Consider the following 13,771-nt stretch of genomic DNA (forward strand, 5'->3'; position numbering starts at 1 on the left):
GTAGCAAAGCTACACAATAATGCTGCTTAAACTTTAAACCTCCTTCACTTTTAATGATGATAGCTAGACCGTCAGTTAGAGGACCTGCTGGCATGCATCCACTCTGCTGAAGAGTCCTTGAGCAAAACAGATTTTTACAGTCTTAAACAGTTAGTATTACAGCAGCAGTGAGGTTTACAAATGTTTGTAGAGGAGAGGGAGACTCTTGTGACGTTTGTATGAGTTAGCAGGGATGAGCCATGTAAAGTGACCTCTGCTGGGAAAAACCTCTTCAGTGTATGTTGCTCATGGAAATGAGGTAGTGTGGTTTTAGCTAATATGTGGATTGTTCATACAGGTCCTTACAAAGATGGAGGTTGGGAAACAACAATGAACATTAGAAAAAGGCCATTTAGTTTGTGGCTATGACACATTAACTTCCGTCCTTGGGTTTTATGAGCTGATCTAGTCATGGCTGTCCTCAAACCTGAGTGTAGCGCATGTATAATCTGTGCTTCAGAGTTGGATCCCTGCTTTGTCATTCATTGCCCACCCCCACCCCCATTAACTCTCTATTAAAGCAGTCATAGTGGAGTGTTTTACATGTTCATGGGGGCTATTGGCATGCCCCTTCATGTGCCTGTTCTGATCACTCAAACCCCTCAACAATTAGGGTGGGCCTGAGTTTATTGTTTGAGTTCAAAGGTGTCTGCTTGGAAGAAGGGATTAGGGGATTTTCCCTCTTTACCTTTAGACTCACCTTTTTGCACTGTTGGAGGGCCTCCATGTGCACATTGAGACACAGTCACAGAGACATTCATCATCATTCATTCATCATTTTAAGTATTCACTTGTTAAGCAAAATCGTTTTGATTAAAAAAAAAAAAAAAGGACATGTTGGAAGCAGAGGGCTGGTGAACCCTGGGATGATCACAACAGAGAGAAGGTGGCCGCCTGCTTATAATAGAAAGAGGAGATGCAACCTGTGAAAAGGTATGTTAATAAGATGTAAATAATTAGCGTCCACTTTAATCAGTGGCCAAACAAACATGTCCAAACAAAGGACGCAGTGATGGGCCACTTTGGTTTGAGGGGTCCACGCCCCACCCATCTTATTACCAAGATAGAGAGGTGCGCGCAGTGATCCATTCTCGCCCTATTTTTCATTTACTCCCCCCCACACTCTCCCCCAATCTTCCCAGTCTTGGTTTATCCAATGCTGAGCCCCTCCTGCCCCTCCCATGACACAGCCCTCAATAAAACTCAGTCTATAGTAGTTGCCATCAAGTAAAGCGCACGACTGTAAGACAGTGCGCAATAATAGACTATAGGTGAATGCAATTCTGAGCTGATAGAGGGAGAATAGAATTTCTTTGTCTCCTTCGCACAAGGAGGCAAACTTTTTATTTATCTTTCGACTACTTCAATCCGCACTTTTTTCCTGGCTAAAATGTTGACAAGCGCCTTGGCGACGTTAACGATCCTCCTGTGGTGGTGTTACTGCATTATGGCCACGCAGGTCTCCTTCTCCAACTTCTCCGTGGACAACGAGGTGCGCTCCAGCTTCATCCAGCGGCGGCTGCGGAACCAGGAGCGCAGGGAGATGCAGCGGGAGATCCTCTCCATCCTGGGGCTGCCGCACCGTCCGCGGCCGCACGTGCACACCAAAAGTAACGCTGCGCCGATGTTCATGCTGGACCTGTACAACACCATCTCCACAGACGCACAGCCGCCCGGATATTCTTACTACAAGCCCGCTTTACCCACCCAGGTCTCCCCCATGGTGACCCCGCAGGACAGCCGCTTCCTGGATGACGCGGACATGGTGATGAGCTTCGTCAATCTCGGTACGTTTACAATCTGATTTAATGTCACATTTTTCTACAGTTTATGATTTAAAATTACATTTTTCTATATAGGCTAAGGGAGTGTAGCGTTGTATCTTTTTATTTCATGGCATTTTGCTATAAATCTTATTGTTATTGAGACTAAAGTGCCTTCGATCACCAGTTTCCAATACATTTCATTTCAATCTTAACAATAATAATGTTTTGATAACAGTTAACATTTTATAAGCATCAATTATCCTTATGTTCATTGGTTATTCTTTACAAAATGCCCCACCCAATAACCACTCAATCATGTAATGTTGTTCAGAGGAAGTTTTCTGATTGAATCAACTTCAGAATCAACCTTTTAAATGCTTTCAACTTGCTGAGTCCTAAAGCCACTACAACAGAGTGCATTAGTTAGTTAAGTGCGTGCATGTGTGTGTTTCTGACATTGTGGCTTTCAGGTCACTTTCCTCACTTGAAATCCAGCATTATGCATTCCGAGCCGTAAATGTTATGACAACATGCCTGTATCCGATTTCCCCAGAATCCCTTCAAAGCTCCAGGGGAGCAGCTTTAGTGTGGCTTTGTTTCACATGACTAGGAATTGAACAAGCATTTCTAAACCCCCAGGGAGTGAGAGGCAGGTTGACTTTTATGAAGACACAAACTGCATCTAAACATGTTATTGCTGCATTATTTCTGTTAGTGCAGGTGTGTGCCGTCCATTCCTGTGTTTACCTGACTGCTTGTGTGTTTGCTTGGAGGGCGTAAATCACAGGGGTCACAGGTGGGAGTCAGGGATCACTCGGACATTATTGAATTTATAAAAGGCAAATCCTTCCTTTGTTTCCCTTGGAGATCCTCTGCCGGCTCTGATATCACTCCGGTGAAACAGCAGACGGTGAGGTGCCCGTGGCTTTTATCCGGATGTGGTTACATCCCATACGGGCCCTCTTCTTTCTGCCCCTTTCCTGCCTCAGGCTCACAGGAGGGTTATGGGGTCAATGTGAAGAGTTTGTTCTTCTAAGATGGCTCTTCAAGAAACCTTTAACCCTCCAGTCTCTTTGTGTGTGTCATTGAGGCTGAACCAAAGCCGCTAAACAAAGTCCCATTTAGAGTTATTTTTCCATTCAGCATGTAGTTAATAGAAAACATTTGAAGTCATAAAAAAATGGAAACATAACTTTTTATGTCCTCAATCTTGAACTTTTAAATGACAGTCTTCAGCTAATGATCTCTGGAAACGTCATCTCTGGAAACTGGTTGCAGATTTCTGTGGTTCCACATCACAAGAGGTTGATTATAAAGAGCAAGAAGGAACATAAAGGACACTATGAGTGTGTATTATTTTTCTTAAAGCCCACCGCAGCCTCCTGTGCTGATGATTGGCAGAGGTCTAAGCTCCCACATTGTGCTGGAGCGACTCTTTCCTGGTGGTCCCCTGGATGATCGCTTCAAGACCAAACTGGATTATGGTATTTCCATTCCAGGGACCACAGCTTCCAGTGTGAGGGAGCGCTGCTTTAAAGCTGCGCAGACCCTTCTCCCAGTGCAACCGGCCATATGCTGCAGGTGGACAAAACGTTCTACTTTTATTTAATTTAATTCATTCACTCTGTATGTTTGAGTGAAATTAATTCAAGGTTTAGAAAAGTTAACGGGAACAATTAACCCCTGTTTTTCATATATTACACAGTGTTTGAAAGCTTCACATTATAAAGTCCACTCACATAAAGTGTATCACATCACTGCACCCACCCTGATATGTGCACACAGCTGCACGCTTCCTTCTGTTGGCCAAACCATCATTTATACTTCAGAATCAGCAGCAGGATACATTCATCACATTCTCATGCAACATTACACAAAGCAGCTGCGATTTCACTGCTCACATAGCTTCTAATGTACATTTATTTCTACAGAAACAGAACGTAGACGACTGACACAAATCTAATAACTTGTAGTTCGTCTGTTCTGTTTCCCGCTTCTGAAGATTTTGCCTGCAGACATGTACACATGCGTCCAGTTTGGCCTTTTTTTCCACGCTGACCACAACACCTGCAGAGCAGTGGAAAAATGCTTAATGGCCAGCAATGTCACTGGCTTCGATTAGAATGAAAATAGTGCAACATGCTCTCCTAAAAGTCGGAGGGATGGCTGTGTCGCTGTAGAACAGAAGGTGTATTGTGTCAGAACAAACAGGAAGAAATGCGTTTGTCCTGCTAAGCTGATCTGAAGGAGGCGTAAGGAGATCATGCTGAGAGTTACTTTTGCCCCACCAGAAAATCTTATTAACCTTCTCATTATTATACGTTCATGTGCAGAATAAATCCTCTCTTTTTAGCTTGGAGTTCAGTTGGTAATTGCATGCAGGCATCTCAGACGAGACACTAAAACCTAACCAAATCTTCTGCAGATTTAGTTTGTTCAGGGAATATTTGGGCAACGGCTTAGTAGTCAAACACATTCAAAATTAAATGGATTGAAAAAGACAGAAAATGTTAATCAGAATTACAGGATCAGTTTTAAGTCAGATTCGAGGCTTTGCTTTAGCAGAGAATGACATTTATAATGTCTGAAGCTGAGATTAGTTTTCACCCTGCAGATATTTCACTACATCTTTAAACCTCGTGTGCTGATTTGCTAAAAAAAGCTAGTTATCCTGCTTTAAATGTGCTATAGGTTAACGATAGCTCTGTGGCTGTGTGGCCCCGCAGCGTGAGCAGTAATCTGAAGTGTTGAAGTGCCTCCCAGAGGGAAGTTTGCATATCTGAGGTCTGATCTCTGCAGCTAATGGTCCCTAACGTAAACACTCCGAGTCCTTACAAGCAATTATTGCTTTCATAAAAACACCCTGCGTTCCCTTCCAGCATTTAATTGCGGTCAAACAAATGACTCGCAGGGTCCAGAATGCACCGCTCTTAACGACCAGCGGCTTGTGCGTGTTTCTGTGTCGCTTCAAATGTTTTTAGAAGACTGAGTCAGTGTGTGTGTTCAGGTTCTGTTTCTAGTGCTGGTATGCTGTGTGTATGGTTGCCTGACACTGAAACAATAGTGGACCATCAGTAGGAGCACAGGGTGATGTCATGATGATGTCATGGTGTAAAACAGTTGGCAGGATGTGTTTAAGGTGGCTAATCGCTTCCCCTCGCTCTGCACACCTTCAGCAGAGACCTCCACAGCTCTCTCCAAGGACAAACACACCGACTGACGCTGTAAAAACACGACACTGGAAAGCTTCAGGAAGCTCCGGGGTCTTTCTGACCACCACACCTCTGGAAAGTCTGAGTGTTGCAGAGCTTCAGCTGGCTCGGGGCGGGTCGGAAACCCAGCAGTGCCATCAGGATACCGCTGCTTTACTTCATCCTCTGCAATCAGAATGAAATCAGCGCTCAGTGATACATGGCAAAATGATCAGGGAGGTGTGGGTGGTACAGACTCTGCTGGTTTAGTGTGTTTCTCTCTACTTTATGTGAGTGTGTTTATAAAAGCTCATGGCTGCTGTGGTTTTCCGGGCAGTGCCTTAACGGGCCTTTTCTTGTGGTCAGAACATGTGTGTAATTTAAACAGAGAGCCAAACTGAGCCAGAGTGTGTTTTTACTCCCCCCGCATTGGCACGTATGGCAGACTTGACTGAAGCGATGTTTAGATCAATCACTTCACTTGTGGAGGCAGGATTTTTCCTATTTCTGACCCGGTGCTTCCGGGATGTGGGCAGAGTGTCACGCATCAGAGGATCGTTTGATTCAGCGACAGATTTGACAGATTTGACCACTGACTGGTTTACCATCTGATAGCACTCTCAGCGGTTTACGAGTGTACAAACTTTCCCTTTAGGAGTCAGAAGTATTATTTTACTATGGTTGACAGCAGACAACAATAAACCATGTATCATAATCTGGTGAATTATAAATGGAGCATTTTGATCACAAAGCATCAATCAAAAGCTGATTTACATCTAATCATCTCTGCTCCTTTCTCCCTTTCCTCTCTCTTACAGTTGACCAGGATCAGGATCTTCTGTTCCAGCAGCACACGAGAGAGTTTCGATTTGACCTGTCCCGTATCCCTGAGGGAGAGGCGGTCACAGCGGCAGAGTTCAGGATTTATAAAGGCTTCATCGAGGAGCGCTTCGAGAATGAGACGTTCAGAGTCAACGTATACCAGGTCCTGCAGGAACCTCCAAACAGGTAAATGAGTGTTTTTCTGCCCAGCACCTTCACATCTCATTCTACTGTAGCTACAGTTTCTGACTTCAACTTTTAGTTGTGATTGTCCTTGGTTTGCTTAATCCATGTTCATATGTATCTCCTAAGTAGTGTTTAGCCAATAAGTGTCACTGGAAAAAATGTACAGTCCACTGTGTTTTAAATTTGTTTGGGGTTTTACATATCTCCCTTACTTCTGCCACCATCCTAATGTACTGGGGGCAATCACAATATCGCGGTCACGACAAAAATGATACAAAAATATTGAGGCTAATAATAATTGATGAAAAAGACTTAGTATATCTAAGGGAAAAACTAATATCTGCAACAAATGTTCCTTCTTAAAACACCATCTGGCTTCATTTTCGAGGAACAATGAATGTCTGTACAACATTTCATGGTTATCATTCCAATAGTGTTGTTGACATTTTTCAGTTTGCACCAAATGAACCGTGCTGCTAATGGAGCTAAAACTCAACAGCAGTGTGGCTTTTCAGAAACAGTGTCGCATTAACTCTGGATGAAACTATTTCTTCAGTACAAACTAGTTGCAAACACAACTTCCCCTTTAATTCAAAGTAGTTTCAAATGCTCTTCCAAGTGTTCTGGTTTCTATGACCTTTCCTCTTATGATAGTGACACAGTAGAGTAGTGTGATTGAGTTCAAACAAACCCCTTGTGCTACTGTGTGTTTTTCTCTGTAAACTGGTTGTCAGTCTGCTGTACGAGCACACATATCTGTCTGCTTTGGCTGTGCCCGTCTTTTTTTCCTCACACGTTATATCCACTGATGTAAGTGTCAGCACTGAAGCTGTTTACACAGACGTTAGTGTCAATTACAGAAACACGGCAATTCCCTCCAGTGCAAGTTTACTCTCACACAGTGAGAGCAGGGCAGTCCCCCGGAGACCTGCATTTATAACACGCAGCTTCACCACAAATAACACTCTCAACCCTCAAGATGTCAGTTAACCGTCTGTCTCACACACACACACGGGTGTTTTTTTCTTCATGTTTCTGTCTGTCTGTCAGTTTTTCACCATATGTGAAATTGAAACTCCTTCTCTCTCACTAATTCTTTCGCCCACGTTATAAAGTCTCCGTCTTATTGACCTGATTGATTCTGCCTGTCAGGCAGACGTCAGTGAGCAGGAGGAATCATGTGCAGGCTGTAGTTTAAAGTCCTTTGCCGGTGACAGCGGGGCTGACGATGGTGTTAAGGGCAACACCATTGTCATTCACAGACACACAAAGGCCACTCCACACAGACAGGCAGGACACAGGCAGACGTCTGCCTGAGGGTCTGAACCTCTGTCTGTAAACAGATCTATTGTCTGTGAAATGTGCCCTTAAGACGGCACGAATCAGTACAAGACTTTTCCGAAATGTTCAGAGTTTCTTAGCGGCTGATTGTCGTGAATGGATACATTATGAAAGCGTTTATTAAAAGCAGTGAGGGTTTGACCTTGTGTCTAATGATGTTGAGAACATGATTCAGGGCACTTTAGGAATCACTTAAAGCTCCTGTGAGGAGATTTTCACTGGTTATGAAACAGACTGAAATTAATTCTGATGACTCTATATGACCTACAAACACAAACCAGACCATCAGCGACAAGATTGATTATTTCTAAATAGTTTTTTTTAATGGGGTTAGGTGTCAGACGAAGTGATTAACTGCAGGCTGCCTTTGTTTACATTTTCCAGGGCAAAAATTTTAAGTAAGTGATACATATGACTGTTAAATACTACTTAAGCATGTACAGGACAAAATCAGCAAAGACATAAGAGGTACGGCTTTGTCCACGGGAGGCACCAAAATCAACACAGACTGAAAGTTCCTCACAGCAGCTGAATCAAGCGTGGTTTGTTTTTCTGAATTGCACATGTATGTATGCTCGGATTAAAAAAGACAGGGAAACATGTTTTTGTGTTGGCTGGCTCTGGACTGTAGCACACATCTGATTTAAAAGGAAACGATGGCTATGAGATTACATAAGCCATTTTCCCACTAGTCAAAAAACCAGCTAACACTCGGCTTTTTTGTTTAATGGGAAAGGTTACAATTGACATGCAGACCAGGGTCAAATGACTCTGCAGTAGACCCGGGTGATTATCGCCTCGGCTCAAATCGGCATTGATGGGAACACAAAACCCGTGTTGATACGATGATCTCCCCCCCTATTCCGCCACAATGCTTTGCTCCGTCTGTCGAAAACCGTTCTAAATTTGTCGGCACCTTACCCTACAGTAAAGACCTAACCACTGTAACACCTTCACTGTTTTCTAACCCTGTCTCCGGCGTGTTTGTGACGTCAGATGGTGACACAGCAGAAAAGAGACCGACAGGAGTGAACTCTGCTGGCAATGATAACAGAGACAATCAGCATCTATAAGTCTGAAGTCTGAAAAACTTGCATCAACGCACTAATTTCGGTGGAAAAGGGGTAATAGAGATTTTCATCTGGTGTTGGTGGTGTGGTGAATGATCTATAATTATTAGTATTGTAATCTAATATTTAAAATGCATCTGCTCATCAGCAGCTTGTATTTTGTTCTATTATATGTAGAATATGTAGCATTCTGCTGAATCAATCGTGGTTTGTCTTTCTGAGTCGCACATTTATTTATGCTCAGATTAAAAAAGACAGGAAACATGAAACATGTTTTTGTGTTTGTTCTCTACTGCAGCACATATTTGATTTGAAAGGAAACACTGGCTATGAGATGAAATGGCTTTCTCCCAGTTTACATCAACCCAATTAAAAATGATAGTGTTTCATATTTTGTTCCTTCACAGTCACGTACATAATCAGTTTGCTTATTTTTTTTGCATTCAGTCTGGTATTCAGCAAATGAAACACTTTCTCAGTTGGACTGAGGTTAGGTGTCTCACTTGGCTTATAAACAGCATTCCACTATTTCCATAAAACCTCTTGGCTGCCTGTAATGTCTTATTTTCCTGCTGCATTATCTTTAAATTAAGACAGTATAAAAGGTTTACAGTTCCAACACTGCTCAGAGTTTGGCTATAAACACCTTCAAATAAAAGGCTGTACATTAGCACCTTAACGTCAAAGCCATTGTTCCATTTTAAACCCATTATGCTTGCACACATAGCCAAAGCAACATAAAACAAGTTGTTTTCAGTCTTCCTATTTGCACTGTATTTGTTACAGGACCACGCATGTAGTTTAGTGTTTTATTCCGCGTATAAAACAGTACTTTTATGTAACTAGAATGGGGAGCCAAACATTTTCCCAGGCAAACCTTTAAAACTTTACAATTATTTTTCCATCAAATTCAGGAATTTAAAATCATTCTTAAAAACAAGAGATGTAACAAATCATAAGGGACATTTTGACGTTTTCATTTTGTGGTTAAATAGATCGGCCTCAGACAAACACAGATACAGCATGCTTTCATCCTTGAAATGCTCTGAATTTAATGACACTCTTTCCTCAGTGAAACGGAGCTCCTGCTGCTGGACCAGCGAGACGTGTGGGCTGCAGAGGAGGGCTGGCTCATCTTTGACCTGACCGCCACCAGTAACCTGTGGCTGTCTGACCCTGAGCAGAACCTGGGCCTGCACCTGGTCCTGGAGAACAGCCACGGTCAGTCACTGCTACACAGACACAAGCATGGGGATGGATCCTTAACAGCAACAACAGCAATAAAACAGCCTTTGTTTGTAGTTATCATGTAATGCTCTCTGTGTGTAGAGGGTCCCTAGAAAGGTCAGCCTGCGATTGTGGATGTTGTGGTCGTATTAGGATAAACTTATTATTACTAACAGGAAACCTAGAAGTGTGTTTTTGAAGTCTACTCTGGTTTTAATGCTTTTGCTCCCTGTCTCCCTCTGTAGGCCAGAAGAGGAACCCCAGACTTGCAGGGCTGGTGACGGGCAGTGGACCACAGGACAGGCAGCCCTTCATGGTCGCCTTCTTCAGAGCAGATGAGGTGCGCCTACGCAGCATCCGCTCCGCCCACGGCCACAAGGGACGCCAGTCTAACCGCTCCAAACCCCAGAGGACTGTCCAAGATGCACTGAAGGCAGTGGAAGCTGCAACAGGTGGTTAAAGCCTACAAAACTTGTAATACTTTTTATTAATTTAAAACGTGTTTATACTCATACTTACATGTTTTCAATTTCAGAAAACCTGGGCATCTCTAAAGAGGGCTGTAAGAAGCATGAGCTGTATGTCAGTTTCAGAGATTTGGGATGGCAGGTATGATTCAGAACTTTCATTCTACTCCACTTAGATATAATTTTATATCATAAAATGAGAACAGACTGACAGCTGCTGGTTTTATTTTGATCAGGACTGGATCATAGCACCAGAGGGTTATGCAGCGTACTACTGCGAGGGAGAATGCGCCTTCCCTCTTAACTCCTACATGAACGCCACCAATCACGCTATCGTGCAGACTCTGGCAAGTCTTACTTTACCCATGAGTACAGCAGCTTTCACTTTAACCACTTTCCACATGTTGTGCTGATCAGTTTATGCTTCTTCTAACCACAGGTGCACTTTATCAACCCGGAGACGGTGCCAAAGCCCTGCTGTGCCCCCACCCAGCTCCACGGCATCTCTGTGCTCTACTTTGACGACAGCTCCAACGTCATCCTGAAGAAGTACCGCAACATGGTGGTCAGAGCCTGCGGCTGTCACTGACCGCTCCTACCCCCTCATTTGAACTCTGTTAAACCTTAAGAAAGGCAGAAGTGAAGGAACCAGAGACAAGAGATGATTGACTGGTCTGTCATCAGGAAGCTTTAATCTGGTGAACTGTTCTGAGCTTCCCACGCAGTATTAACTACAACCACCAACCAATTAGAGCTATTTGTCACAGAGAAAGATTGAACAGAGAAGGTTCTTTGTTTTCCTTCAAGTGTGACTGGAAAAAGTGCGCTGCAAGGACTGCGAGCACGGTGGAGGAACTTCAGAGACTCAAAAAAAAAAACATTCAGCGCTGGTAACAGAAAGAAAAAATAATGTTCTCTTACATGAAGCACGTATCTATCTGCATTTCAGTTCTCATCAGACCTTCAGGCATCAGAATAAAAACTATTACCTGTGTGGAAATGAGCATTTGGAAACTGATTTCACAGCTCATAAAACTTTAAAGCTCCATCTGAACGACTGCCCCTTGTCCTCTGGAACAGCTGGATGAACTTTAAACATGTTCACCGACAAACTTCACTGGTGTTGAACTGGTTGTTCGGGAGACCATTTGGACGGGGTCAGCTGTAACACATCTGGCAGCTCGTGTCGGTGCTGCTGATGTAGAGGAGCTCAGTGAAGATTGACAGCAGAGACTGTTAATAACAGCGTGTGGGACTGTAAGGCCCACCTGTAAGGCCTGATTTTCCCGATGCAGTCACACATCACCCGGCTTTGAAAGGAATACGGTCTGCAAGACGTCAGTGATTGATCTTCATGAGACAGGTGTCAGGGTGTGAACCATCGACCTGTCTGCAGCTGACTGCAGGTGTCAGAGCAGAGCTGCAGGTGGGCAAAGAGAAGCTGTAACTTTACTTTGTCAGATTAAAGTAGTCGAATAAATTGAAGCTTTCAAACAAGATTGTGTGTTTTTACGTAATTCTCCTCATGGTGGCCTTCAAAGACGCTCGGTAATTCATGTTTTGTGAGCTTTAATTGCTTTTATGTGAAAAAATATGAAGATAACTTTACACACGAAATATTTATTTAACAGTGAGAAAACTTTTCACAAGATGAAGATCCGACCTGTGTGTACAGCACCCTGTATGCCTGAAGTGTGACATCATATTTGGTCCGCATTTTAATGTTTTGGTCCAGATGTGTACTGTGTTTACCCAGGAGGAACTGACATACTATGGCACTGTACATCGATCACAAATGATGCTTATAAAAAGTACTCTGAATGGAACAAGCGTCTCCACTCTGAACAATGGGACAGACATTCAAAAAGAAGCATCACTAAAACAGCCAACAACTGTATAATGTAACAACCAGGCAAATAAAGCCATCCACACTGACATTCACAGAGCTTCCAATGGCACCCACTGTTTAAACCCAGATTATATATATCCATCACCTTAAATAGAAAATAGAGGTAGAAGCGTACAATTAGATCCTTCATATATAACAAGAGGTGTTGATTGTCATTGTCAAACTGAGGACTTAATTATCAGAAGAGTTTCTGGCATCAATTATTCGCAGTCATTAAAAATGAAAACATCCCTTATGATGAGGAGAAATGTTACGTAATATTAGGAGGGAGAGAGATAACTTTGATCAGCAGTGAAAGACCTGAGGGAGTATTTTTTGTGCTCTTCAAGGAACGTGGGCTGATTTTGTCAGAAATGAAATGAAAGCTCTGTTTGACAACGAAACGATACTTTCTGAAACAACAACATCTTTTTAAAATCATTTCCACTGAAGCTGCTCCCTGCGGCAATACAGATATAGACTTTGGTTTCCACTTAAAAATACATGAAATAGTGTAAGTTTGCTCACATGATAAAAATCTGAATCCTGTTTTGTTACAGACTTTGATTCAGGGTTCAAAGAAAAGTCATGTTTAACTCAATTTGACAAATATACTCGGGGGGATCCTGAGATTTAATCTTTCCTCTTTAGATTTGACTCCTTTGATTAAAAATGACAGTCAAGCACAGAAAAATGATTCAGGAGGTAGAAAGACAGCTAATTTGAGCTGATTAAAGCAAAACTCAACAGAGACTGACTTATTTCCTGTCTATAAAACATGAACCTTCCTCACTGCAAACAGTTAGTCCTTTGACCTCCCAGCTCAGGGGCTGAATAGTGTCTCCTCCGGACCGTCACTGTCTCCTTCCTCTGCCCCCCTGATGGCCGCCCTGCCTCTGGGGGAACCTGTGCCTGCGTTGCCTTCAGGGACTCACACCTTCCCTCTCCCTTCCTGGGGGAGGTTTTTGGCTCCAGGTTGGCTGACTGTGGTGGAGGCTTGGGGGCTGAGACAGGGGTGAGAGCGAGGCAGACGTCCCCCACAATGAGCTGACGGCACTGCAGGCCACAGAGACGGGCCGTCCTCTGAGGGCTGCAGGAGGACCAGCCCCGCCCACGCACAAAGAAGGGATACTCCACGTAGACATCCACCAGCTCCTGCCAGAGGATGTAGAGATTAGACACAGAAAAGCAGCTCACACACTAGGTCACTAGGGGGCGGTATTTTTCTATTTGTGCTGAATTCATGTCAAATAATGAAGTGAGAGAAACTCGTTAAATGATTTTAGACTTATTTCTATCAATCATGCAATTTTAGTTTATAAGGTGCAAAACCATAACAACTGTTACCTCAGGACACAAAAAGAGCAGGTCTGGACTGTACTCTTTGTTCTATTATTTACATTGACCCAACATGAATCCACCAAGACCAAGTACTTGTCTACAGTGGTTAGGAAAAACTTCCTTTTAACAGGCAAACCTCGAGCAGAACCGGGCTCAATGTGAGAAACTACAGAAGCGTATTGCTGTCACGCTGAAATAAATAAAAAAGATCAGTATCATGTTATTACGTGATAAGTTTTATGTTATAACAAGATATTTTCACGTTATAACGTGATCAATTATCTTGTTATAACAATAAACTGGTGTTTGAGTGAGGAAACGTGGACAAATCGAAAAATAGTTAATATTTTACGCACACCTATCACAGTATCATCCACTGCACTCAGTAACAGCAGAATCTTGCCATGTCTTAACCCAAGCATAGAACTTTATC

The 13,771-nt window shown here is 43.0% G+C and overlaps 1 protein-coding gene across 1 annotated transcript; it reads left to right on the forward strand.

Annotated features, from left to right (window-relative positions):
- Positions 1–1,429: 1,429 nt before the first annotated feature.
- LOC138605539 (bone morphogenetic protein 7-like) lies at positions 1,430–10,698 on the forward strand. Its single transcript, XM_069677870.1, has 7 exons — positions 1,430–1,826; positions 5,815–6,004; positions 9,488–9,636; positions 9,888–10,094; positions 10,178–10,251; positions 10,346–10,456; positions 10,549–10,698. Exons 1-7 carry the CDS (start codon positions 1,430–1,432, stop codon positions 10,696–10,698), a joined length of 1,278 nt encoding a protein of 425 aa, XP_069533971.1.
- The last annotated feature ends 3,073 nt before the right edge of the window (positions 10,699–13,771 follow it).

This window comes from Semicossyphus pulcher, unplaced genomic scaffold (assembly GCF_022749685.1).
Source record: "Semicossyphus pulcher isolate SPU_LCO1_2020_fin unplaced genomic scaffold, fSemPul1.0.p SCAF_3, whole genome shotgun sequence".
Taxonomy (NCBI): Eukaryota; Metazoa; Chordata; class Actinopteri; order Labriformes; family Labridae; genus Semicossyphus; species Semicossyphus pulcher.